Source organism: Syngnathoides biaculeatus, chromosome 20 (genome assembly GCF_019802595.1).
Source record: "Syngnathoides biaculeatus isolate LvHL_M chromosome 20, ASM1980259v1, whole genome shotgun sequence".
Lineage (NCBI taxonomy): Eukaryota > Metazoa > Chordata > Actinopteri > Syngnathiformes > Syngnathidae > Syngnathoides > Syngnathoides biaculeatus.
This window is the reverse complement of record NC_084659.1, coordinates 1587422-1614743: the sequence shown is the minus strand read 5'-3', so window position 1 is coordinate 1614743 and position 27322 is coordinate 1587422. Positions and strand designations below refer to the sequence as shown.

General features: G+C 43.4%; 1 protein-coding gene across 1 annotated transcript; it reads left to right on the top strand.

The window, feature by feature from the left end:
- The first annotated feature begins 2895 nt into the window (after window positions 1–2895).
- Window positions 2896–20480, top strand: LOC133493939 (uncharacterized). The gene is made up of 3 exons (XM_061807946.1): window positions 2896–2950; window positions 6967–7422; window positions 18435–20480. Exons 1-3 carry the CDS (start codon window positions 2896–2898, stop codon window positions 18659–18661), a joined length of 738 nt encoding a protein of 245 aa, XP_061663930.1. The 3' UTR covers window positions 18662–20480.
- The last annotated feature ends 6842 nt before the right edge of the window (window positions 20481–27322 follow it).

The following is a 27322-nucleotide window of genomic DNA, read 5'->3' as shown; positions in this document are numbered from 1 at the left end:
GGCGGAGGTCGGTGCACACGGGAATACGATCAGAGAGGTCGGTGCACACGGGAATATGATCAGAGATACGGGAGTGCTGGAACAGGGCATGGACCACAACGATCTGGCGCCGGACCAGTCGACCCCATGGTCCTATATACACCAGGACCAATCAGCCAGGATGAGGTGCAGGTGTGCGCCTCCCAAAAAGCGTGGCCGCGCGGGCACCCACACAGCCAGGGCTGGACCGGCAGGACCTTGACAGTGTTCTGAAATCCGCTTTGCTGTCCATCGAGATTTGGTGAACATCGGGGCTCATCCCGACAATTCCCATGTGTACACGTACACACACACACACAGACACACACACACACACACACACACACACACACACACACGATATCCAAGAAGTGGCTGCACATCCGCGATCACTATGAAAAAGGGTAATGTGTGATATTTCTCCCTCAGGCAGCATGACAGCATAGCGAGGCCCATTGCTTCAATTCTGGTGCCTCTGTAGGTGAAGAGGTTTCCATCAGTCATTTGTAGTGTGATTTCCTGTTTTGTAGACACCTGCATGAAAGTCTTTTGTGGAAGCACATTACATTTCGCTCCAATGTTCCACAGATTTTTCATTCAGTTGCACAGTAACAAATACTTCACCCTGAGTGTCAACGCTGTTGATTTGGAAGGCAACATCAACACCATCCAAATAGAATGTGGCATCTTCCTGTGCTGATGTCTGTTCCATTGACACTTCATACACTGTCTGTTTAAGGCCTTTCCTGTGTCGTTTGCCCCGGTCCCATGGCTTGGATTTTCAACAGCTTTCATAGTGATTCATTTTGTTGCACTTGTGGCATTGCTGTCCATAAGCAGGACATTTCCCTCTTAGCAGTGTGGCTCCCCCCGGAATTGTTGCATTTGGTTATGGTCTGACTGGGGGCCTGGGGCCTGGACTGATGCTTTCTGAGGTAAGATGGCTTTACTGCATCTACGTGGGTGACCTGGGTGACTAGTGTTTTACTGTTTTCCCCAGTCATTTCATGGATGCGACAGACTGAGATGGCTTCAGCCACGGTCAGTTCACTATCTCTCAGCAGAGATTTTCTCAAAGAGTCATTGGTAATGCCACACACAATGCGATCAAATATAAGTCAAATCTCCAAAGTGGCAAGTTTTAGCTTTAATTTTAGAGTCACTTATGTAGGATTCAATGCTCTCACCTTGTCTTTGATTCTGTGAATGAAATCTGCGCCTGTCCATTGTCCTGTTGGTTTGAGGATTGCACATTTCCCTGAATTTCCTCTTCAAGCACTCCGGATCCTCTCTGGACTCCTCCCGGGTGATAACCGCTCCATTATTCCCAGGATTGCGCACTTCAGCCGCATACACGAATGACCATTCACAGTTGATGGCTTCAAAGCTGGCCAGGTTAACGAGAATGTACACCTTTATCTTTGCAGGCTTCTCTGGGTGTGCTCCAGCAATAAAAATGTCGGACACCCGTTCAAAAACACACCAGCATTCGCCAACATTTTCATCAAAAACGACGGGGTCCGGCCTGCAAAAACCCTCCTCCATGACTCAGCAAAAAGCGATGTCCTCGGCTCGGCTAGCCAATTAGCATAGCATCGGGTCCGCCAAAAATTGAAAACAGACGGCCCAGGCGATAGTTCGTATCTGCTGTCTTCTGACACCATCTAAATACTACTTTTTGTGCGTGCATCAGAGATCACAGGTTTTTGGAGCAATGAGTATTTATTTGAGCCCGAGGACATGTAACATTGAGAGAGTATCATGGACTGCCCAGATAAAAACATAGAACAACATCAATAGATAACATCGATAAGGGATCAACCCATAACACCTAGGAGAGGTGAGACAACCAACAATTCACAATAGTTGAAAATATTCAGTAATATCATTGAAATGTGCATGATACTTAATACATGTATACATACATGTATGTTAATATTATCTTTATGGGTTCTCCATTTCCAAGCATTGCGAGAAAAATGCGGATTAGTGGAATCATACAGGTGTGCTGGCTTGCCTGAAACAATAATCTTAATTACAAAAATGTTAATATATTTAGTTTTTGTTAGGCCAACTTAATAAAACAGAACAGATCATATTGAAATTTCAATAAGTTGTTGATAGGATGTCCCCAGTCCTAAAATATTTCATAATTCAATTCATGTAACTCAGTACAGTTTCAAACAATAACCATATTATTCATAGCACACCAGAAAAAGCGTTTCAGAACAGTATTCATTTAACATCATTATAAGTGGAAGCATTTTTTCCTGATTAGTATCAGTTTCAATCTTCACATGTTCCAAGTGCCAACACACCATGCAGCCATACATGACATTGTCTGGGCTTGCAGATCTACGTCACCTGTTTACTTCAATGTATCACTCAACTGACAAAAACCACTTACCAAGAACACAATTATCTGAGGAGACACGGTACTGTGTTTACATCTGCTCCGGACAATACTGCCAGCCAATCCCTTTGACGTTGAGAAGAAAGTTTTTCAGCTTGTTCTCCCTGCCTTTTTAGAACAGCTGGAATCCTGACTTGTCTCCTCACTTGTTTACGTCAGGCCCCTGTCTATTGGACCAGCCAACCGTTAGGAATAATAGTGTCCATCCCCTTTTCAATGGTAGTGTATGTGAAAGCGTGGGAATGTTATGTGGTGCGCTGTGACAAGCAGTACTGAGTATTCAAAGCTGTCTCACGTGTTTTTTTTTGTACACACACACAAACATGGTGTCAGGAGTGGCTAGAACAAAAGAAAATACCGTGGATTAATAGCAGTTTCACAGTAGGACGCAAAAAATAAAAAATAAAAACCAACGACAGAAGCGGCAGAAGGAATTAGCAACGGGCCAAGCGAACGATGTCAACATGGCAGTGAACATTCCACCTCCGAAGGAGATGAAGATGGCTGGCGATTTGGCGAGTAACTGGGATAACTTCAGAGCAGAATTTAACCATAACTGGAGGCTGGTTGGTTTGTGCAACTTTGAAAAGTAATGCGGTAACTTGTGCGCTAGCTACTGCCGCCGTTACACTTGTTTGTCTTCCGACGTGGGGCGAGGCCAGAAATCACCTGATTGTGATGTCATGTTGCAGGCTTCTATACAACGAGCCGCCATGTTGGCTAACACAAAGGATCAAAGACCTACCTTCCTGCAGGTATAAACACATGAGGCCGCCTGAGTGTGGTCCTGCTGATAACGTCACTTCCTGCTTCTTCTCCAAAACAAATCCCTTGAGGGGATTTCCATGGCGGGAGTTACAAAAATCCATATACGTAAAAATTATGTTGCGTGGTAAAAAAAAAAAAAAAAAAAAAAAAAAACTGGTGGGGCCATTCCGGCTCCCCTTTTTTTAAAAAATATTATTAAAAACATACTAAGAAATTATGCTTCTCTTGTCAGGGGGGGCTTTAAGCATTATTTTTCATGCCACTTGTTCCCAGATCGTTTTGTGTACAGAGAGTCATCGGTGTATGACAGAGATCCGTTCCTACACTAGTGACATAACCCGAATTTCGGCAAAAATCATATTTCACCATTGGTCAAAATTTACAATGACAGCTGGGATTGGCTCCAGCATTCCCGTGACTCTCGTGGGGATAAGCGACTCAGTAAATTGATGAGTGTTGGTATTTAGTGTAAAAAACTAGAATAAAACAAATTTGCCTTATTTACCATCACTGCGAGAGTTGGATGATTATGATGAAGAAAAAAGAGGGGAAGCTGTGCTTAGCTACTGCTAAGGAACCATGTGCAGGTAGCCCTTGCTAGCTGTAAATTCCTCCTCTGCGTCGTTGCCTTTCTGCTCTTTCAAAGTTGGGAAAATACACCGTGTTCCTTAATGAACATTAGGGTAGTGTTAAGCCTCCGTTGAGTCTGATCCTCAATCCATCACGTATGTAATCTTTCTATCTCTGCAATGATCGAAGAACGTTGGTTCGTTTTTTGGTGATCACTGTTTCCATCGTAGAGGCGAAACCCTTGATGTGCGCTTAAATACGGGCTTTGTCCTAAATAATGATCACCACCGTCGACCAACTTTACCGATGTTCGCCCATGTTACTCCTTTCCCTGATTTTTTTTTTTTTATTATTGTTATTTTTCAAGATGTTTAAGCTTGGTATTTGTATTTGCTTTTCTTTCAGCTGGACCAGCATTGCTAAAAAAAAAAAAAACAGCTTTCTTCTTTTGGGCCATACTGTGTTAAAAAGCTGTGCGAAAAAGGCAAATACAGAGACACGGGCATTGTAAAGTCGAAACATTTTAGGTCGAAACCGTTTTAACCCGAGGACTGCCTTTATATGCATATGATTGAGTGAAACTGCCTCGTCCCATGTCATAGCTTTACTGAGCAATATCAAGTCAAGTCATTTTTGACATTGTTTTGTGTTTTTTGGCCCTGTTGGACTGCCTTCCCCCTGTGCGACCACTGCCTGGCAATAAACCTTCCTACTAAGAAGACAAAGAAGAGGAGGAAACCGGATCCAGCGTCAGAAGAAAAAGAGGAATGCACAGAGCCTACAACTGAGTGTAGGGACTTTGAATGTTGGGACTATGACAGGAAAAGCACAGGAGTTGGTTGACAAGATGATTAGGAGAAAGGTTGATATTCTGTGCATCCAAGAGAGCAGGTGGAAAGGTAGTAAGGCTAGAAGTTTGGGAGCAGGGTTTAAATTATTCTACCACGGAGTAGATGGGAAGAGAAATGGAGTAGGGGTTATTTTAAAGGAAGAGCTGGCTAAGAATGTCTTGGAGGTGAAAAGAGTATCAGATCGAGTGATGAGACTAAAATTTGAAATTGAGGGTGTTATGTATAATGTGGTTAGCGGCTATGCACCACAGGTAGGATGTGACCTAGAGTTGAAAGAGAAATTCTGGAAGGAACTAGATGAAGTAGTTCTGAGCATCCCAGACAGCGAGAGAGTTGTGATTGGTGCAGATTGTAATGGACATATTGGTAAAGGAAACAGGGGCGATGAAGAAGTGATGGGTAAGTACGGCATCCAGGAAAGGAACTTTGAAGGGCAGATGGTGGTGGACTTTGCAAAATGGATGGAGATGGCTGTAGTGAACACTTATTTCCAGAAGAGGGAGGAACATATAGTGACCTACAAGAGCGGAGGTAGAACCACGCAGGTAGATTATATTTTGTACAGACGATGTAATCTGAAGGAGGTTACTGACTGTAAAGTAGTGGTAGGGGAGAGTGTAGCTCGACAGCATAGGATGGTAGTTTGTAGGATGATTCTGGTGGTGGGTAGGAAGATTAAGAAGACAAAGGTAGAGCAGAGAACCATGTGGTGGAAGCTGAAAAAGGAAGGATGTTGTGCGGCCTTCCGGAAAGAGGTGAGACAGGCTCTCGATGGACAACCGAAGCTCCCGGAAGACTGGACGACGACAGCCAAGGTGATCAGAGAGACAGGCAGGAGAGTACTTGGTGTGTCATCTGGTAGGAAAGGGGAGAAGGAGGAACCCCAAAATACAGGGAGTCATACAAGGAAAGAGATTAGCGAAGAAGAAGTGGGATACTGAGAGGACTGAGGAGAGGCGAAAGGAGTACATCGAGATGCGACGTAGGGCAAAGGTAGAGGTGGCAAAGGCTAAACAAGAGGCATATGAAGACATGTACACCAGGTTGGACACGAAAGAAGGAGAAAAGGATCTCTACAGGTTGGCCAGACAGAGGGATAGAGATGGGAAGGATGTGCAGCAGGTCAGGGTGATTAAGGATAGAGACTGGTGCCGGTAGTGTACTAAATAGATGGAAAGAATACTTTGAGAAGTTGATGAATGAAGAAAATGAGAGAGAAGGAAGAGTTGAAGAGGCAAGAGTGAAGGACCAGGAAGTGGAAATGATTACTAAGGGGGAAATCAGAAAGGCACTACAAAGGATGAAAACTGGAAAGGCAGTTGGTCCTGATGACATACCGGTAGAGGTATGGAAGCAATTTGGAGAGATGGCTGTGGAGTTTTTGACCAACTTATTCAACAGAATACTAGCGGGCGAAAAGATGCCTGAAGAATGGAGGAAAAGTGTTCTAGTTCCCATTTTTAAGAACAAAGGGGATGTTCAGAGCTGTGGGAACTATAGTGGAATAAAGTTGATGAGCCACACAATGAAGTTATGGGAAAGAGTAGTGGAGGCTAGACTCAGGACAGAAGTAAGTATCTGCGAGCAACAGTATGGTTTCATGCCTAGAAAGAGTACCACAGATGCATTATTTGCCTTCAGGATGCTCGTGGAAAAGTACAGAGAAGGTCAGAAGGAGCTACATTATGTCTTTGTGGATCTAGAGAAAGCCTATGACAGAGTGCCAAGAGAGGAACTGTGGTACTGCATGCGTAAGTCTGGTGTGGCAGAGAAGTATGTTAAAATAGTACAGGACATGTATGATGGCAGCAGAACAATGGTGAGGTGTGCCTTAGGTGTGACAGAGGAATTTAAGGTGGAGGTGGGACTGCATCAGGGATCAGCTCTGAGCCCCTTCCTGTTTGCAGTGGTAATGGATAGGCTGACAGATGAGGTTAGACTGGAATCCCCTTGGACCATGATGTTCGCAGATGATATTGTCATATGCAGTGAAAGCAGGGAGCATGCAGAGGAACAATTGGAAAGATGGAGACATGCACTGGAAAGGTCACTGATATAACACAAAGACTGCTCGATTTGGGTGTTTTTTTTCTTTTTTTTTTACACACTTGGCCAAGTAAATCTGATTCTGATGAAAAGGGGGCAAGTTTTCAAGTGCAATTAATGATTGACCAAACTGATTGATGGTGTTGAAAATGATTGACAATTTCATTATATTGAGCAAAAAAAAAAGACAATTCTGAAATGAATCATAGACCATGTAAACTGCTTCCCCATTTCAGTTCTCAATTTTTTTTTTTATTAGTGGCTAAAACCGAGCCCATTTGTCCTTTATCACTACATAAGTCATTTTATTCGTGGCTGTCTGCCGCAATTGTGAGTTACTTAGTAATAATGACAGCCCATTTCTACTCCTACAGTGTGCAGTTACATTTGCAGTTCAATCTTACAAACAAATTAGATCTGACTCCATTGTGTTTTTCATTTGCTCTTCAGATGTCCGTGAAAATCTTCGAAAGCGGCACCAGTCAGTGTCCCGTCACATCAAAGAGAAAGTGGAGGGTGAAGAGGTGGAACGCATCAAGGAGGAGGAGGAAGAGCTTTTACACTCCAAAGAGGAAGAGCAAGAGGAAATTATCCAGGTTCCATCCACTGGTGTCCATTTGAAGAGTAAAGATGAAGGTCAAAGTGAAGAGAGACGAGGGGCGGAGCTTCCAAGCTGGAACAGCTCAAGTGATGGAGAGTGTAACAATAGAGGATTACAAACAGACGGTCATGATGATGATGATGAACAATCGGAAGGTGATTTGACATGTCACAGTGACAACGAATGCTGGAAATGTTGTCAGTGTGGGAAAACGTTTGTTTCTAAGGGCAATTTAAAAAAACACATGAAAATACACAGGAGAGAAACATTTTTTTCTGCACAGTATGTGGTCAAAGATTCTCACAGAGGAGTCACTTAAAAATACACACAAGAACACACACTGGTGAGAAATCTATTTCATGCGCAGTTTGTGGTCAAAGATTCACTCAGAAAGGAACCTTAAAAATACACACAAGAACGCACACTGTTGAGAAACCTTTTTCCTGTTTGGTTTGTGGTCAAAGATTCTCTCAGAAGGAAAGTTTTAAAATACACACAAGAACACACACCAGTGAGAAACCTTTTTCCTGCGCAGTTTGTGGTCAAAGATTCAGTCATAAGAGAAATTTAAAAACACACTCAAGAACCCACACCGGTGAGAAACCTTTCTTGTTCAGTTTGTGGCCAAAGATTCTCTCACCAGGGAGCCATAAAAAGACACAAGAATACACACTGGGGAGATACCTTTTTCCTGCTCAGAGTGTAGTCAAAGATTCACGAATAGAGAAAATTTAACAAGGCACACAAGAACACACACCGGTGAGAAATTTTTTTTCCTGCACAGTTTGTGGTCAAAGATTTTCTCAGAAGAGAAATTTTAGAATACACACAAGAACACACACTGGTGAGAAACCTTTTTCCTGCACAGTTTGTGATGAAAGATTTGGTTATGAAGCTCAGGCACAGGCACACAACTGTGCTGATGAGAATAGCAGTGACCAAGAAGGCTCTAGTGTATATGTGAAGATTTAAAAAACCAGTTAGAATGTTACTGACTTGGGTAAATCAACATTCTTCTGTGTACGAGCTTGATTTGTATCTTGTTTTTATAATTTTCTGAAAAAAAAAATAATTTTGAAGATTAAGGGATTACACGTGATAGCTCCAAAATGTACAATATGAATAATTCCTAACACTCTATAGCAAGGGTGCACAGACGTTCCCCCCCCCCCCCCCCAAGATCTACTTTTCAAGCAACCAGCCTCTCCCGATCTACGGGGGCGGGTTTTTTGTTTTTTAATGACCAGTGATGAAATTTAATGAAAGATCTACCCACTACAAAAATGCAAAACATATTTATTTTAAAGTACATTGAGGATTCTTTATGTGTAAATGTATGTTTGTGTGCCTTGCATAGCTGCATGAGCCAATATTACAAAATTCAAGCATTTTTTGTAACTATCTGAGTTCACGTTGATCATCACTAAACGCCATACGAATGAAAATGCACACCTGGGCTGTGTCACTCACGTCAGTGGAGTCATACAACTGCAGTGAGAAACACACAATCTCCGACGTCCTTCCACAAATTAGCTATGGTTTCACAGCGCCATGTAACTGTACAACTGTACACTATATTGTTTGATAAGTGACTGCTGTGCGGCCAGTTGGAATTTTAGTTCGTTCACCTTTGTCATTCTCATCTTGCTTTTCGGTGGAATGTCGGTGTCGTATTTACCGTAAACAGTTCGAAAATACCGCGACACATTTCACTACACTGGCAGATGAGGCAAACGCACTTCGAAAATGACATCGTGAAAATGTTGTCCGCCTCCCATTCCATATGAAAGTGTCATAGTAGAATCGCACCCCAAGTGGAGGAGTGACTCTTGCCACAACAAGTAGGAAGTTTTAAGACAATAGACACGGACACCAAAGACAGTTACAGTTAGTTGGCCTGATCTCTGTAGCTTTATACTCTTTCTGAGCGTTTTTTTAAGAATCACACAGGTCAATCAATACAAAAGTCGTCATGAGATTACGTAAAACATCATAATAATTTCAAAGGTTTTATTTGTCATTTCAACAGCTTCAGAGGTCTATTTGTTCACTTGGACAAAGTTGATTACTCTGCTTGCATCCGCACACCTTTGTCCCTGGCCTGTATTTTCAAAGCCACTATGCTGAAGATGCTCTGACCTAAGCGTTGGTGGCAGTGTCCTGTGTTCCCAGAATTGTAGTTAATGTTATTCCTTTGAACTGAGAGTACGAGTGCATAATATGATAGTTATACAATTATATGTGTGAGTAGCTATAGGGTGTGTGGATATATGGTCATTGTAATATTGGAACGGTATTTGAGAGTATTAGAACATTACATTTGATGCCGAAGTAAAACAGAATATATGTGCGTGAATGAGAAAAGTGGAGGGGGAAGAGTGAGGCTACAGGGAGAAGAGATAGCGAGGGTGGACGACTTCAAATACTTGGGGTCAACAATACAGAGCAATGGAGAGTGTGGTCAGGAAGTGAAGAAACGGGTCCAAGCAGGTTGGAACAGCTGGCGAAAGGTGTCTGGTGTGTTATGTGACAGAAGAGTGTCTGCTAGGATGAAGGGCAAAGTTTACAAAACAGTGGTGAGGCCGGCCATGATGTACGGATTAGAGACGGTGGCACTGAAGAAACAACAGGAAGCTGAACTGGAGGTGGCAGAAATGAAGATGTTGAGGTTCTCGCTCGGGGTGACCAGGTTGGATAGGATTAGAGATGAGCTGATTAGAGGGACAGCCAAAGTTGGAAGTTTTGGAGACAAGATTCGAGAGAGCAGACTTCGATGGTTTGGACATGTTCAGAGGCGAGAGAGTGAGTATATTGGTAGAAGGATGCTGAGGATGGAGCTCCCAGGCAAAAGAGCGAGAGGAAGACCAAAGAGAAGGTTTATGGATGTGGTGAGGGAAGACATGAGGGCAGTTGGGGTTAGAGAGGAAGATGCAGGAGATAGGCTAAGATGGCAAAAGATGACACGCTGTGGCGACCCCTAACGGGACAAGCCGAAAGGAAAAGAAGAAGAAGAACATTACATTTGATAATATGGTTGTACATATAATTTTTATCTCATTTCCTCCCTTTTTATCAAGTGTAATGTAACATCAGACATACACCACTTCCCATGATTTTTGGTGTAGCCATCATAAACCTTACACCACCTTAAATTTATAATTGGCAGTATCGTCGTCAGCCAGCAATAACTCCACTTCCTCCTGCAGGCTGACTTTTGCTTCCTAAAACATGCGATCAAATATCTTGAGCATTACCTGTCTGAGGCAGGGGACACAACAGCAACCTATCACAGCCAGCAGTGCAACATCCTTACAGATACAACAGCCTTCCAAGATCCGAACACATTATTAAACACCCCCAACACAGGATTGTGAATCCCAGAATGAGCATGCATAGTTTCAGAAAACCTTTGAAGTCTGATAAAGAAGTTATTACTATGTTAGTTATCATGATAAAAGTATATCATTACTACTATAGTTGCTGTTGGGATTGTTTTATCATGCGTTTGTTTCTGTTAGTCTTAGTCTGAATTGTTCTCCTTGTGAGCTGCGTGCGTGTCTTGAAGTGTGATCCAGTGACACCTGGGAGGCGATGCCCTCCTGCCGACCTCAAGCTGATGCCCCTGAACACTGGGAAGCGATGTCTCCATCCTGGCCTCAGCATGTTTCCTTTCTGATCTTAAGCAGATACTCCTCAACACTGGGAGGAGATAACGCCCTTCTACCACAGGAGGTTACCCCAAAATGCCATAAACATGTCTTTAAACAATACCCTGCTTTTTCTCTTGTGGGTTTATCAGGACACTCTTGCGGCCTTGAAGAAACATGTACCTTAGTGTTTATGTGCTGTTGGTGTAGCCATCTGTGTCAGCATTTTCACTGTGTAACCATGTAACCCTGTGACCTGAGAATGCAATAAAAAAAGAGCAGACAGGGACTACCACTTTGGCAGTCTGAGGTAGCGCATTCTCACAGTGTGTCCTCCGTCTGTCCCGTGCACAAAAAGACAATCTTGGTTGGTTTGAGTTCACTCTCTACAGTCCTCAGGCTTGTCTTAGCTTTTTTTCTAAGAACATCTCTGACAAAGTCCCTTGAGAGTTTTAGTGACTGAACCACCTGGAGCTGTATCGTTAAGGCTCCGTCACACCATGACGTTGTGGTCAACGTCCTCTGAACATTTCAATCGTTCTATTTTTCAGCGCTCTCAAACGCGGATGACACATGTGGCGTGTGATTAACGTGTGTCTAACGCACGAAAAGCGTGTAACAGCAACCAAATAAAATACCCCTAAAAACCATTAGCGTGTGCAAACTCGTCATTAGGGCGCGACGAGCGATTTGTCAACGTAAGACGAGTGTGTTCAGCGTGTGACCAATGGGTGAATAACGACAGAAAAGCGTTTTGCTGGCGTGGAATTTTTACAGTGGAACCGGCGCTAAAACGTTGTAAAGTTCATAGTCACTTCAGTTGTTGTCATGAGTTAGAACAGTGAGCATCATGTCGCCAAGAAGAAAAAAAGTTAGGGCGCGGACTTCAGCAACTAGCGCTGCTAGTAAGAAAGCTAAGCCTCTTTCATCGAGAGCAATGTGTTTGGAGGAAAAACAACAACAGCAGGAGGAAGAGCACGTCCGTGAAGTCATGCACCATGTGACACCCCCTGGGGACCCTAAACACCTTGCAAACCCCAGTGAGGACGGTCCGACAAAGAGACAAAAGAAGCAGAGAAAGGATTGCAGGATCCTGGACCGGGCTGTTGAGGATAGTCTGGTGGAGTTTTTCTGAGAAAACGAACTGCTGCTTTCTGGATCTTCCATATTAGGTGCTCTCTCCTGTAGCTTAATATTAAATGGACCTTGCTTACAAAGCATCGGTTTATATACCCATATGCATGGAAGTTCGCTCGAATGACGCTCAATTGACGTCAAACGACGTTCGTTTCACTTTAGTTACACACTGTGTGTGCTACGGGATTGTTCAGTGGACGTTGACAGGTCGCCAGTGAGTCGTTCACTGCATAGCAAACGATTAAGTAACAACCAAGTAAAGCTAGAGTTACGACTGACTAACGATAGGCAAACGCGTGCAACGCTCGGCGAACCTTAGTAAAACGTTCCACGGATGTTCTTGAACGTTCTTCAGCATTTAAAATTAAACGTTGATGAACGCTGGTCTCGGTGAGAACTTTTGTGGATGTTCAAAACTTTTTTTCTGGACCGGCATTCTCCACCAATTCCCAGCGATCATTGACGTTCACTGGCGTGGAAACACCGCTACTCTGGGGCTATCCTGCCAACCATGAGCGACTACCAGCGTTTCCTCAAACGCTATAGGACACTGGCCAGAACGTCATGGTGTGATGGGGCCATTAGGAACAAACATACAATACTGATCCTGGATTATAGAACAAACTCCCCCAACCTTCACCAGCATCATATCCAACGCCATATGTTTCTGGAATGCTGTCAGAGAGGTTGTGTTGAGCTGTTCAGCAAGTGCAGTACCCAGGGCTTGTGTGTAGTTGGTAAGCTTGAGAACATTATAGTGAATATAATTGATACAATCTACATTTTTGTTTGGAGTTATCCAAATAAAAATGGATTCCCACCCTGCTGGAATTTGATCCACTATTTTGTACTCATTCGGTACGACCCAAGGTACACCTATGGCGTCGATATAAGTGGGGTTATTCCCCATAATCAGGGGTTTGAAACCACGTTTTACCCTGTGGTTCTGGAACGCTGACTTGACCACAGCTATATGTGTTGGAAAGATCAGAACCACATGGGTACAGTATCCTCTCCAATTTCTAGGGCGATGACCCCTAAGGATATTTTCCCCACACTACTACCAGGAATCTCGCCGCAGGTACCTGAGTAGTATCTCTGTTGGCAGAGAAATTGTTTCGTTACACAGAGCAGTTGGCACTGTTCCAATGGTTGAGCATATGGTGCAGATGCAGTTATTGGTTACGTTGTTATTTGTTTTATTGGTTATTGGTAATTCCCCTCTTGTGGCACCTGGAAATGAGGTGGCTGGTGATTCACCTTAGGAGGAGGGTAGGCCTTACCGAATGTATTGCACATGGGTGCATTAGCAAATGTCACATTTTGTGTGGATGACAACAACAAACTGCAATTCACATTATCAAGGATGCCGGGCGTGGGGAGCAAAGGGGGACGGGCTTTAAGACAAACCACATAAACCTCATTAACTCCTTGAGTAGCTTGGTGTGCAGCTGCAACCCAGATGTTCTTGGTGACATCTGTGCCTGTGGCAAGATAAATGATCTTTTTTGGGGCCACCTTTTATGGGTCAAGTACATGAACCTTCTTAGCAGCCCGACCAACAGAAATATATGTGTGAACTGGATTCGCCAGCAGGGGATCCTTACATACAATAATATCAACAAAAGGTTCCTTGAGACCTAGGTAGTATGGATTGAGTCTTAATGGCGTGCATATTGATGAGTTTTGCTGATTAGTCATATTTATTGTTAGTACTATATTGAATGATAGCCGGGTCAATTTTATTACAGATTCCCATTGCTTAGCCAGAGTGGTTGTTGGATGTTGTTTCCAATCTTCTCCCGAAAATGCTACCGTACTCCCTCAGGAATTATCTTGCTGCCCAATCATGGCATAATAGTGATGAGCTCCATATTTTAATTCAGAGTGTGGGATCTTAAATGAGAGGGTTTGATTTACCTTTACACAGACCTGTATTAAGGAGACATGACTACTGTGGGTTGAACACTGTTGACCATGGTAGTGAACTTGACCATAATTTTTCAGTATTGCTTCACACATAGTTGGGAAGGAAATGACTGTAGGGGTTGTGGAACCTGTCTAGGTGTTACCATGACCTTTTCATACAGATGTTTGTCACGGAATTCCACATGGTGTTTCTGCTCACTCTGGTGTCGATCGTAGTTCAGTTTCACAACGAATATACCATATGCCAATGTCCCCATGTTCGTGAGGAGACTGGTTGCGATGATCAGCCATTGGTTGATTTTGTTGCAGATTGTTGCAGTGCCCAAAGGTCAAAGGTTACTCGCACTTAACCTTCGTGGAAACACTGTTCACCTGTGGGAGCTTTGGGAATCGGGGGAAAGTACCCAATTGCCAGGTCATCACTGATAAGGCCCCTTCCACTGCTCACTCGACCACGTTTTCCTCCTGACAACCTTGATGAAGACGCAGTCTCCGATCGCGATTGCACGTTGATGATGCTGTGGGGATAATGGCATATCTGGTAGTTCATTGGTGTGGCGACATTCACGGTATTCAAGAGTCTTCCTCATATAACAGGCCAAGTCATGTATTAAGTCTGTTTTCAATGTCAAGTCAGGGACACTGTATGGCCTTCCATACAACAGTTCAAAAGGAGTTAGACTTTTTCCGTCTACAGGCAAGATATGCATATTAATTTTTACAATATCAATACAGTCAGGCCATGGTCTCCCCATCGCCTTCATAGTTTTGATCAATTTAGTTTTTATAGTACCATTTCCTCGTTTGATTAACTCCGCACTTTGGGGATGATAAATACAATGCCTTTTCAGATTTGTCTGTATAAAGTGCTCCGATAACCTATCTATAACCTTATTCACGAAATGAGAACCATTGTCACTCCTGATAACTCTTGGGATTCCAAATGTTGGTATTATATTTTTACCTTGTGCTTTAGCCACCATCAAAGAGTCTGGTTTGGCTGTAGGGAATATTTCAACCCATTTTGAAAACACATCAATAATTACCAAACAGTATTCATAACCTTGCTATTTAGACAATTGAATAAAATCCATATGTATTGTATGGAATGGATGCTCAGGCTCTGGAAATGAGCCCCTTTTTGGTCTTGACCCTGTGGATAATTTTTTATACAGATTAAACATTGTTTGAGAAAATTCTTTGCATATTGTGCATACCCAAATTAATTAAACTGCTTATTTACTTGTTCAACCATCTCCCCCCCTGATGACACATGGCAAAGACCATGTGTCTCAGTTGCTGCCCAGGAGAATAGAGACCGTGGAAGCCACGGTTTGTTATTCAGTTTGCCGTTGTCTAAAGTGGCCCCTTTTTTTTTTTAATCAAAGTGTTTCTCTGAACTACTCACCCCCGCACTTGACCCCGTCACCATCTGGCTTGAAGGACTAATTTAAATGTCATGGGAGAATTGCACCCCAAGTGGAGGAGTGACTCTTGCCACAAGTAGCAAGTTTTGAGACAATAGACACGGACACCAAAGGCAAGATTCTGGCCAGGAGAGATGAACAGTGACACACAGTGAGTTGAACTGAGATTACGAGTGCATAATATCATAGTTACACAATTAAATGTGTGAGTAGATATAGGGTGTATGGATATATGGTCATTGTAATGTTGGAACTGTATCTGAGAGTATTAGAACATTACATTTGATAATATGGTTGTACATATAATTTTTATCTCATTTCCTCCCTTTTTATCAAGTGTAATGTAACATCAGACATACACCACTTCCCATGATTTTTGGTGTAGCCATCATAAACCTTACACCACTTTAAATTTATAATTGGCAGTATCGTCGTCAGCCAGCAATAACTCCACTTCCTCCTGCAGGCTGACTTTTGCTTCCTAAAACATGCGATCAAAGATCTTGAGCATTACCTGTCTGAGGCAGGGGACACAACAGCAACCTATCACAGCCAGCAGTGCAACATCCTTACAGATACAACAGCCTTTCAAGATCCGAACACATTATTAAACACCCCCAACAATGGTTGTACATATAATTTTTATCTCAGAAAGTGATACTTTTTTGTCTTCTTTACTGCACCATGCACACTCATGTTTAAGATTTCTTAAGCGAGAGCTTAAAACTGACAGCATGTTTTCCTGTACTGTTGTTGTTTGCACATGCGTGGTGAGCTAAAGTTAAAAAAAAATACAGCTGAGGACTTTTTGATTTATTTCCTTGACACGCCATCGCGATCGACGCATTGAGCACCCCTGCTCTATAGGATAGTGTCTATACTTTCCCACCATCCCACAAATGCCAGTAATTTTCAATTTTGTGATGAAAATGTTGCATTTCAAATAGATTTAATACTTTCCCAATTGCTCCATGTACTGTATCTTGACGTGGGTAGGTGGATGGGGGGACGAGGGGTGGTTGAACCTGTTTGAGAAATATGGACAATGAAGAACCATACTTCCTTTAAGCAGTGAATGCATTTTTTCCATTTTAGTGATGTTAGTATCAAATAATTAATCGATTGAACCGTCAGGAAACTTGGACTTTTAGCTGAAATTATGTATTTGTGATCTTGAATGAAATAGATGACCTAAAACAATGAGGTTGACTTTATTTGTGTATCAAATCCATTTCCCCCATTTGAAAATTATTGAAATGTCTTTTATTCATTGGAAAACCTACAAAAAAAATGCTCACACCTGAAGCAAAACATGGCCCAAGCAACAAGGCTGACATGGAAGAACTGCAAAGCTGGGCACTGTGGAGGATCATAATCAGATATTGAGATCAAATCTTGATTTAAAATAAAAAAGTCCAGGGGTAAAATGACATGTCACACAGACAAACGATAGAAATGTCCTCAGTGTGGGAAAACGTTTGCCTGTAAAAGGAAATAACACATGAGAAGATACAATGGAGAGAAAACTTTTGCCTCGTCAGTTTTTCGTCAAATACTGTAGGTCAACAAGCTATCACTGAAAATATAAATGTTTAAACAACAAAAAAGACTTTTGTACAGATTTTACAAAAAAGTATTTTACTACTATTTTACTACGATGTTTATGTTGACGTCTTTGTCTTCTCTCAAAATCTCCTGTAATGTCTTTAGTTAAAAGATTTGTATATTTCACAAGAAAAATGTGTTGGTTAAAAAGTTGTAAAAAATTTATTTCATTATGCGATGTGTTAAAACAGGGGTGCCAGACTTTATTACTTCAAGATATACTTTTCAAGCAGCCAGCCTTTCGTGAGCTACCAACAGGGGGGAGATGATGATGTTCCCGAACCGTTTATAAGGTCAATGTTATATTGCCTCCTATATTTAAAATACAGAATTAGCTTTTTGTTCACTGCATTGTCTGTGCTTTCATCCTGGATCAGGCTGTGCCAAGGCGGAATTTTAAAATGACACACCATCTTATCCTGCACTTTCTACTTTGGCTTCAGACCAGACCTTTCCCACTTGAAAAAGAGAAAATCTCATCCAGTTTAACCACTTTTTCTTTGATTATTCACATACTCCGACAGTCATTGCATCTTAAAACAACAGCATTTCTTTTTAAAATTTCTCCATTATTATCGAAAGTAAACATAAGCAGCATGTCTAGCTCATCTTTGCTCTACGTTGCCCAGACTGTGTTGCAAACTAAACCAGCGGTGGTGAATGCTGTCGTTATAAAACACATTGAGAGGTTCCGTAAGTACTGTAACATTTGTAATTATGAGTGTACGTCTTTAAGAGCGGGGGTGGGTGGAAGGAAAAGAAGGAAACAAAGTGTGTTGCGGAGCATCGGACGTTGTTAGAGAAAGTTCAGTGTGCTCCCTAAAAGAAACCAGTGGCTTCCTCTTTTCATTTTTTACTGTACATATGTGAATTGTGCCATTTGATGTAACATCCAGTCATCCCTCACTCATTTAATCACATTGCAAAATGCCACAAACTGAATAGCTGTATGTTCTACTTTCAATTTGCGTTGGATTTTTTTTGGGGCGCAACTCAGAATATCTGCAAAGAGACTGCATCAGCGGTGCACAACTGCACAAGAGCAAAGTTTAGAGAGAACATTGGCTGACCTTGTTTTTTATTTTTTTTGGCACGCCGTCCCATGATCGAACGGTCGATCGCATCGACGCACTGAGCACCCCTGCGTTAAAATGTTTTAAAACAAAAAGCGTCAGAGTGACACCTCTTGACCTGTGAGGATCATTCAGCTTCCATGTGGAATGAGTTATCTGGATGTTTATCGAGGATATTTGGCGTATCTGGGAAAATATGAGTATGGTCAACATTAAGTCTGAGAACAACTCATAACTACACTGAATGTGTTCTAAAGGTTTGAACATTGGGAAACCTTCGTCTTTGTAAGTATCGTATGTTCACAGACATTAGGTTGAGGTCACAATTGTGTTTTATTTTACAACACAGAGCTACATAAAGTCAACATGAGTCTACGCTCAGGAAAGAACTATCTGAAAGATTATGAGCAGCAGAATGAAGCTGACACAGAATCTAATACAGACATCGGTGGAGCCACAGATCAACCACGCCCTGTAGTCCAGCCGTTGCCGGAAAGGCAGCAACTGTCGGTGAAACAGGAACCTTCACCTCCACACAGCACCAGGTCCAGGGCCCCCAGAAGGAGGTCGCTTTGATCATCACCATCATCAGGTTTTTCAGCTACAAAAGCCTACGCCAAAGCTCAAGCAGCTAAAGCCCAGCTTATCTTTGCTGAAAAAGAGGCAACCATGATGAGACAGAGAGCAGACATAGACAAGTGTGTTAAAGCAAAAGGCTGATATAGATGCCAGTCTCCACATTCTGAGATGTAGAAAAACAAGCAGCAGCAGCTGAGGCTAAAGCTGCAGTCTATGAAGAAGTGGCAAGTCAGACCGGGGTGTCAGACATGGAACCCCCCATTAATTGAGCCCTTTAATGCTGCACAGTGCACCAGGGAATATGTTGAACAATAAGGTGAGCTACTCGGATCCATGAAAAGAAATGACAATGTATTAGACAGGCAAGTCATAAACCAACCTGTTGACCACACAACTGCAACTTCAGATCTAGGTCCAACTAACACCACTTCATTTCATCCTTAAGCTCGCACTTTTCAACCCACCAACAACCACCAACCTGAACCAGTTGCAGCACATCATTTTGCAAAGTATTTCATTCACAAAGAACTAGTCAGCATTTGTTTACTGCATTTTGATGACAAACCAAAAAACCTTTGGGCATGGAAAACCTCATTCACTAGAGCAACTAAAGACTTAACTCTATCAGCTAGAGAGGAGCTATATTTAATAAAGTGGTTTGGCCCAAAGTCTTCAGAACAGGCTAAAAGGATTCGTGCTGTACGAACACTCTTAGTCCTGCTGCAGGGGCAAACATGGTTTGGAAACGTCTCAAGGAATGTTACGGCTCCTCACAGGCCATTGAGGATACACTTTTAAAAAGGATAGGAGTGTTTCCAAGACAAACAAACAAAGGTAGTGACAAGTTAAGAGAACTTGTTGACATCGTCTTAGAGTTACAGTGTGCTAAGTCAGATGGTGCATTTCCAGGGCTTGCATACCTGGACACAGCTCAATGAGTGAGACCAATAGTTGTAAAACTTCCCTTGAACCTGCAGGAAAGATGGAAAGGAAGATGGACAATGGTAGGATTGCAATACAAAGAGACTTATAGTGTGTCGTTTCCCCCCTGTCCTGTTTTTGTGCAGTTTGTTCAGCAACAGGCGAAAATGAGAAATGATCCAACCTTTAATTTATCCAGCTGTAACAGTCAAGCGTCCACTCACAGAAAAGTCCAAATCACACAATCGCAAAGCTACTGTGTCAGTACACAGAACAGAGATTTCAGAGAAAAAACAAGATGGTTCAGAGGAAAAGAAAATAGAAGAACCATATTGACAGTGCCCGATTCATAAAAAGCCACACCCTTTTAAAAAATATAAGTAATTTGGAGACAAAACCAATTGAGGAGTATCGACCCTTTCTCAAAGAGAAAGAAAAAGAGCTGTTATAGATCTTGTGGTTCACTGCAGCATTTTGCAAAAAATTGTAAGGCGCCAATCAAGTGTGCTAAGTGTGACAGTCCCCAGCATATGTCAGTGCTTCATCCAGGTTCAGTTCCCGTCCCAAAATGCGACGCCTCAAAGAGAGCAGTCACTGAGGAGAAAACAGCAGTGCTCTCCAAGTGCATAGAGGTATGTGGTCAGAGTGAAAGCCCAGGCTCTTGTTCTAAGATCGGTTTAGTGGAAGCTTATCCAGAAGGCCAAAAAGACAAAGCATTAAAAATGTACACAGTGATTAACGAAGTCCCTAGCTAAGACAGAGTTCTTCGACTTGATGGAAATCAACACCTCACCCACCCTGTAAACTCTCAATTTCTCAGTTTAGGAATCTGTTGGAACTGAAGTGTGTCTTCTGCTCATATTTAGTCATGACTGTATAACTCATGTTTGAAGCAGGCCAACTCATCAGTTAACCTTAAGTGAATCTTGCTGAAATGTTTGCTAGAGACCAGGACGTAGGAATGTGCCCGTTATTACCAGATAGATTTGGTTTAGTCATTATGATGCAGATATTTTGTGATGCTCTTCATTTTATGATGCAATTCTCTTGTGATGCTCTTTATTTTCCTTTCATACTTTTGTGATGCGGATCCTTCCGTCAACACCCAAAGTGCCCTCCGCACTGCCTCCTTACTTGGAGGAGAAACATCTTTCGGCGTTGTCTCCAAATAACTCATGTGTACTGTCACCTTACCATGGAGTTAGGAAAGCTTTAGGTTAATTTCAGGCTCCAGTGTAGAATGTAACTGCTGGTCAACTTGAAGTTGATGTTGATGATCAAACGTCTCTCACTCGCTCACAAAAAACATCAAACATGAATACCGTTGTAGTAACTGTGGCTGCTGGAGTGACTGCTGCCATTAGGGAATTAAAAGGAAAATTGGACAAAGTTGCAGATTTGAGAGCCGACCCATTCACACGTTTGAATCAACTAGGAATGTATAAGCCGCAATTAGACACCAAGAGATTCCACAAAATATTAGCGATCAACTTGAGAGAATCACCACTGAACATGAAGACAGAGCGAACGCTGAAGTGGAAGAGCAGAAAGGTGCCCTCCGCGCTGAACAAGAAGCAGCCCGACTGAAGAGAAAACAGGAATTTGCTGTATATGCTGGTAGAAGCCCTTCAAGTGGGGAAGTGGAAAACAGGTTGTACATTGATCAGTTATAGAACCAAGTAACAGAATTAAAGTGTCATGTCCAGAATCTTTCAGGTGCCCACCACGACTCTGTTCTGGATCAAACCAGAGGACCTGAAGACCCCGAGAAATCTTCCAAAGGTCCAGCTTTTCCTCCTCATCGGCCTGTGACTCGTTCCCAAATCTTACAGGCTCCCATGTTGGCCAAAGTTGATCCGGCTACTGGTAACTCTGCTATGTTTTACAAACCTTTGTCTCCCACTGATGTGACTGCGCTGATGCAGAAACTTCCACCTATTTGATCTGGTGGTGTCGATTGGCTTCAAGCAGTGCAGAGAGTGGTTAAGGGACAAATGTTAACAGCAGGTGATATCCGTGTCCTTCTTACACAATCATGTCCGCTTTCACAGTTGAATACTATGATGCCAAATTCAGGTTTTTCTTCTCTCCCTGATCTTCAGGCTCTTACCTGAGAAAATTATTTGACCTTGTCTACAGCATTGGATGCTTTGTTTCCCTTCCCTGACTGTGTTATTTCAGATCTGGTGTTTGCTCCCAAGCAGATGACGAGGCCGCAGCTTTTGTTGATCAAGCCCTCACTGATTATACTCTGAAAACAGGACACACCTCTACGGTCTCCGCCTTGGATTCGCAAGTGTTCCGGGCAGTAATTTTGAAGGGCGTTCCCAAGTCTGCGGCGCAGGCCATGGAGGCCAATTCAGACCTTCCTGGTGCTGAGGTTGACCGGTGGTTGTCACATCTTAAACCTCATTTGAGGAGACATGCTAATTAAAAAAACTAGTCTAAGGTAGGCAAACACAAAAGTACAGAAACACAACTTGCTATGTTGCAGTTACAAAATCTGAAAAAGCAGGAAGAAGCTGCTCTTGCTGTGATCTCATGTCCTGTTGGTTCCGAGTGCATGATGTATCAAGCAGGTTCATTCATGGGACAAGGTGCGCTCCCTGGTAGCTGTGACATGTGCTTCAATTGTGGACGGCCTGTTCATTGGTCCCGCACTTGCAGACAGCGACCTCAAGCATCCAGATGGAGAGGCAGAGGCCAACAACTTGCACGTGGCTACAATTGACGAGGTTACAATCCCGAGAGAGAGGACATCTTACACACCACCAGCAGCTACCGCAGCAGCAACAAGAATATCCCTCAGTGCCAAACCAACAGTATCTACCGCCCTCTGGTGGACAGTTTCCACAATGATGGTGCCCTGAATTCACATGTTTCGGCCTGCAGGAGGCTTTGATGATCCTGACGGTAGGAGGATTCACTTTATCATTTATGGTCGACACAGGAGCTCAGCATTCTACTATCACAGCCCTGCCACCTGATACCTCTCTTACCAGGAAAACCATCTCACTTGTTTGATTCAAGGGCGAAGAAACTGCCCTGCAATTGACAACTCCAGTGACTGTTCAATGTTTTTCAGACTTTTTTGCATTCTTTTGTCTTTGCACCTAACCGTCCAGTTAATCTTTTGGGTAGACATCTCCTCATCGCCACGCGCCCTCTCATCAAATGCAAATGCAATGATGGACTTATCCTGGAATTTCCGTATGGTAACACCTACTGCTGCTCTGCCGCCTTTACCACCTCCCAGTTTCCGCTTGTTGAACAACGCCCTGTGGCATGCCAACTCATCAGTTAACCTTAAGTGAATCTTGCTGAAATGTTTACTAGAGACCAGGACATAGGAATGTGCCTGTTATTACCAGATAGATTTGGTTTAGTCATTATGATGCAGATATTTTGTGATGCTCTTTATTTTTCTTTCATACTTTTGTGATGCGGATCCTTCTGATAGTATAAGAATGCTGCAAGTCCTCTGTATCTTTGAACTTGATCTACTACAGCCATTGTCTGTCACTCATTTGTGCCAAGAATATTCTGTAAGTAAAAGCTTCGAAGAAACTGTTCATTGTCTCCAGTATTTGGATAACCAACATTCTCACTACCTGAAATTAAACGAACACGCGGAGGAAAAAGCGTCCTCCAACAGAACCTACAAGCTGACAGTTTTACCTACCTTGAATCAAATGAGACAAAACCATTCACACGTCAGGGAGTACTGTGAACTATAAACAGTCTGTATGACCCCTTGGGTTTTGCTGCTCCCATTGTCATGCAAGGCGATACTCTGAGAACTGTCATCTGACGAGAGAGACTGGGATGCATCTCTTCCTCCAGAAAAAGAGATGTGGGTCTCATGAAAAGACTTGTTAAAAGCTCTTGAGGATCTACAAAACAAAAGGTGCTACAGTCTAGGATCGCTAAGTGCCATGGAAAGAAATGAGCTGTGTATTTTCCCTGACACATTTACTGTAGCTATAGGGGCAGTAATGTACCAGCGTTCTTTAGACCTGTCAAGGTCAGTACGCTGAATGTGTTCTAAACCTTTGAACCTTGGGAAACTTTCGTCTTTGTAAGTATTGTACGTTCACAGACATTAGGTTGAGGTCATACTAGACGAATCATACTGTTGCATCCCTTGAGATGTACAACAGGACCAGCAAACCTCAAGAGTCGCACTCACAATCACACCTAGAGGCAATATAGAGTGTCCAATTAATGTTGCACATTTTTTAGGGATGTGGGAAGAAACCGGACTGCACAGGGAAAACCCACACAGGCACAGGAAGAACATGCAAACTCCACACAGGCGGGTTCGAGATTGAACCCGGGACCTCAAAACTGTGAGGCCAGCACTTTCCAGTTGATCCACTGTGCCGCCCAAAACAATTCTAGAAATATCAATATTTGAATCAGAAAGATAGCACAGACTTGGGTAAATATTTTCACATTCACAACTCCTGTGTGCGTCTGGGTTTGTGTGCTTTTGTGCATGTGTGTATGTGTGCATGTGAGCCACACACCCCCTGTCGTGTTGCTCAGGACTATATGGAGGAGAGAATCTGATCACAAACTGAGGAGGGAAAAAAATCTTTCCAGTTTCTTTTGTGCCATTTGGTTTTACAGGTCACAGATTTCCCACAAAGAAAAATTCCATCGCTTGTTGTGAGCGTGACGTGTCATATCAAGTTTGGATTTTTCATCAGTGATGAGAGTGCGACATCATGTCATCATTATCTGATAGTGGAGCTCAGAGGCCGTCTGCTCGTGATCCTCCACATTGCCCCAGCTGTGCAGTTTTTTATTTTTGGGGGGTCCATTTTGCCTGGGCCCCATTTGCTTGAAGTTGAGAGCATTTTGATCATGGAAGCTTCCCAATGGTTGAAAGACATTCATTTCTTTTAAATGGAAAAAATGGATTAGACATACTGTACAAGCAAATTGAGTCAAACTCACTGTTTTAACAAGTGTTATGTATTAAAGATCACAAATACACTACTACTCAATCAATCATTTGCTGATTTGATGTTGACATCACTAAAAGATTGGACAAAATACCTTGTGTTCAAAGTATGGGTCTTCATGGTCCATATTTGAAAAACTTTTTTTTTCAAGAACTTTTCTGGAAATTAAAAAAAAGAATACAGCTTTCTTGAGTTTCCAAAGTGGGGTTTGTTCAAGTTGGCATTATATCATACATTACTGTCATGTATCATTGCACCACATGAGCAACAGCTAGGACCCAGAAATTACATTATATAATTTAATATGTGGAAAAATCAATTTATTTGGGTGTCATCATTAAAATAATAAAAACAAGGCGGGCGAGTGCCACATCCTTGCAGGCCTCACGCATGAACCCAAAAAACTGTCAACAATGATCACCACAATTTATGCAGACATCTCTACTCCCGGTAACTTCAACCTCTGAAATATTACTATAATCACACCAATAATTTATATTATATGGATCAAATAGGGCAGCACAGTGAATTAGCTGGTAAAAGTGTTGGCCTCACAGTTCTGAGGTCCTGGGTTCAATCCCGGCCCCAGCCAACACAACCACATCACGTGCAAAGAGCAGAGATGCGATGCTGAGGTCACCAAAATGGACACCCTCTACGCCTCGGCTGCGTCTAGAAATTCTGTCCATAAAAGTTATGAACAAAATTGGTGACAAAGGGAAACCTTGGCGGAGTCCAAGTCTCAACAGAAATGAGTCCGACGTATGGCCCGCAATGTGGACAAAATTCTGATAGCAGTCGTACAGGGACCGAACAGCTCGTTATCAGGGGCTTCGGTACCCCATACTCCCAAAGAACCCCACACAGGACTCCCCGAGGGACACGGTCGAATACCTTCTCCAAGTCCACAAAACAAATGTAGACTGGTTGGGGGAACTCCCATTCACCCTCAAGGATCCTGCCGAGGGTGTAGAGCTGGTCCACTGTTCCACAGCCAGGACGAAAACCACATTGCTCCTCCTGAATTCGAGACTCGACTTCCCGACGGACCCTCCTTTCCAGTACCCCTGAGTAGACCTTACCTGAAAGGCTGAGGTGTGTGATCCATCTATAGTTGGAAAACACCCTTCTTGAAAAGGGGGACCACATTCCCAGTCTGCCAATCCAGAGGCACTGTCCCCACTGTCCACGTGATGTTGCAGACGCGTGTCAACCAGGGAAGGCCCACAAAATCCAGAGGCTTTACAAACTCCGGGCTAATCTCATCTACTCCTGGGGCCCTGCCACCAAAGAGCTTTTTAACCACCTCGGTGACCTCAACCCCAGAGATAGAAGAGCCCGCCTGAGAGCACCCAGAATCAGCTTCATCGTGGGAAGGCGTGTTGGTGGAATTGAGGAGGTCTTCAAAGTATTCTCCCCACCATCTCACAACATCCTGAGTTGAGGTCAGCAGTGCTCCATCCCTATATCCACTATACACAGTGTTGGCGGTGCACTGCTTCCCCCTCCCGAGTCGCCGGACGGTGGACCAGAATTTCCTTGAAGCCGTCCTGAAGTCGTTCTCCATGGCCGTACCGAACCCCTTCCACACCCGGGTTTTTGCCTCAGCGACCACCGAAGCTGCATTCCGCTTGGCCAGCCAATATCTATCAGCTACCTCGGGAGTCCCACAGGCCAGAGATGCCCGATAGGACTTGACAGCATCCCTCACTGTTTGTGTCCACCAACGTGTTCGTGGGTTTGCTGTCATGACAGGCACCGACCACCTTACAGCCACAGGTCCGGTTGGCCGCCTCAGCAATGGAGGCGCGGAACATCGTCCACTCTGATTCAATGTCACCCGCCTCCTCTGGGACATGAGCAAAATTCCTTCGGAGGTGGGAGTTGAAATTCCTTCTGACAGGGGAATCTGCCAGCCGTCCCAGCAGACCCTCACAATACGTTTGGGCCTGCCACGTCGGACTGGCATCTTCCCCCAAACATTGGAGACAACTCACCAGGTTGTGATCAGTTGACAGCTCCACCCTTCTCTTCAACCAGAGTGTCCAAGACATGCGGTCGCAAGTCCGATGACACAACCACAAAGTCGATCATCGAACTGCAACCTAGGGTGTCCTGGTGCCAGGTGGACACGTGAACACCCTTAGGCCTGAACATTGTGTTTGTTATGGACAATCCGTGATTAGCACAGAAGTCCAGTAACAACACCACTCAAATTCTGATTGGGGAGGCCATTCTTCCCAATCACGACCTTCCAGGTCTCATTGTCATTGTTCTAGCAAGGTGGCCTCCTGTTTACGGTCTCTCTTTAACGCCCCCCCCCCCCCCTTCTCCCCATCAATCACAAGAGGCTGGTTGATTGAAAAGTAGATCTTGGGGTAAAAATGTCAGGGCACTCTTTCTGTGAACTGCGAGACAAATTACTCTCCCGACCTTTTTGTTTTTAACTTGTGCTATACACACACACACACGCCTACCTGTGATTTGGAACCCACAAAGCTCTTGTCCTTTGCACCTGTGAAATCCATTTTTCATGACAAATTGGAAACATGTGAAGAGTGAATCCATCCTGCTGAGTTGGTCGGATTCTTTCGGCTTGTCCCTTACGCTGGATGCCCTTCCTGACACAACGCTTCTCAGGGAGTGGAGGCCCCAGCGGGATACGAACCTACAACCCCTGGTTTACCAAACCAGTGCTCTAACCACTGAGCTACGGGGCCTCCCATCCTCCTGAGTGAGCAAAATCCAGCAAGACAATGAACCTGCA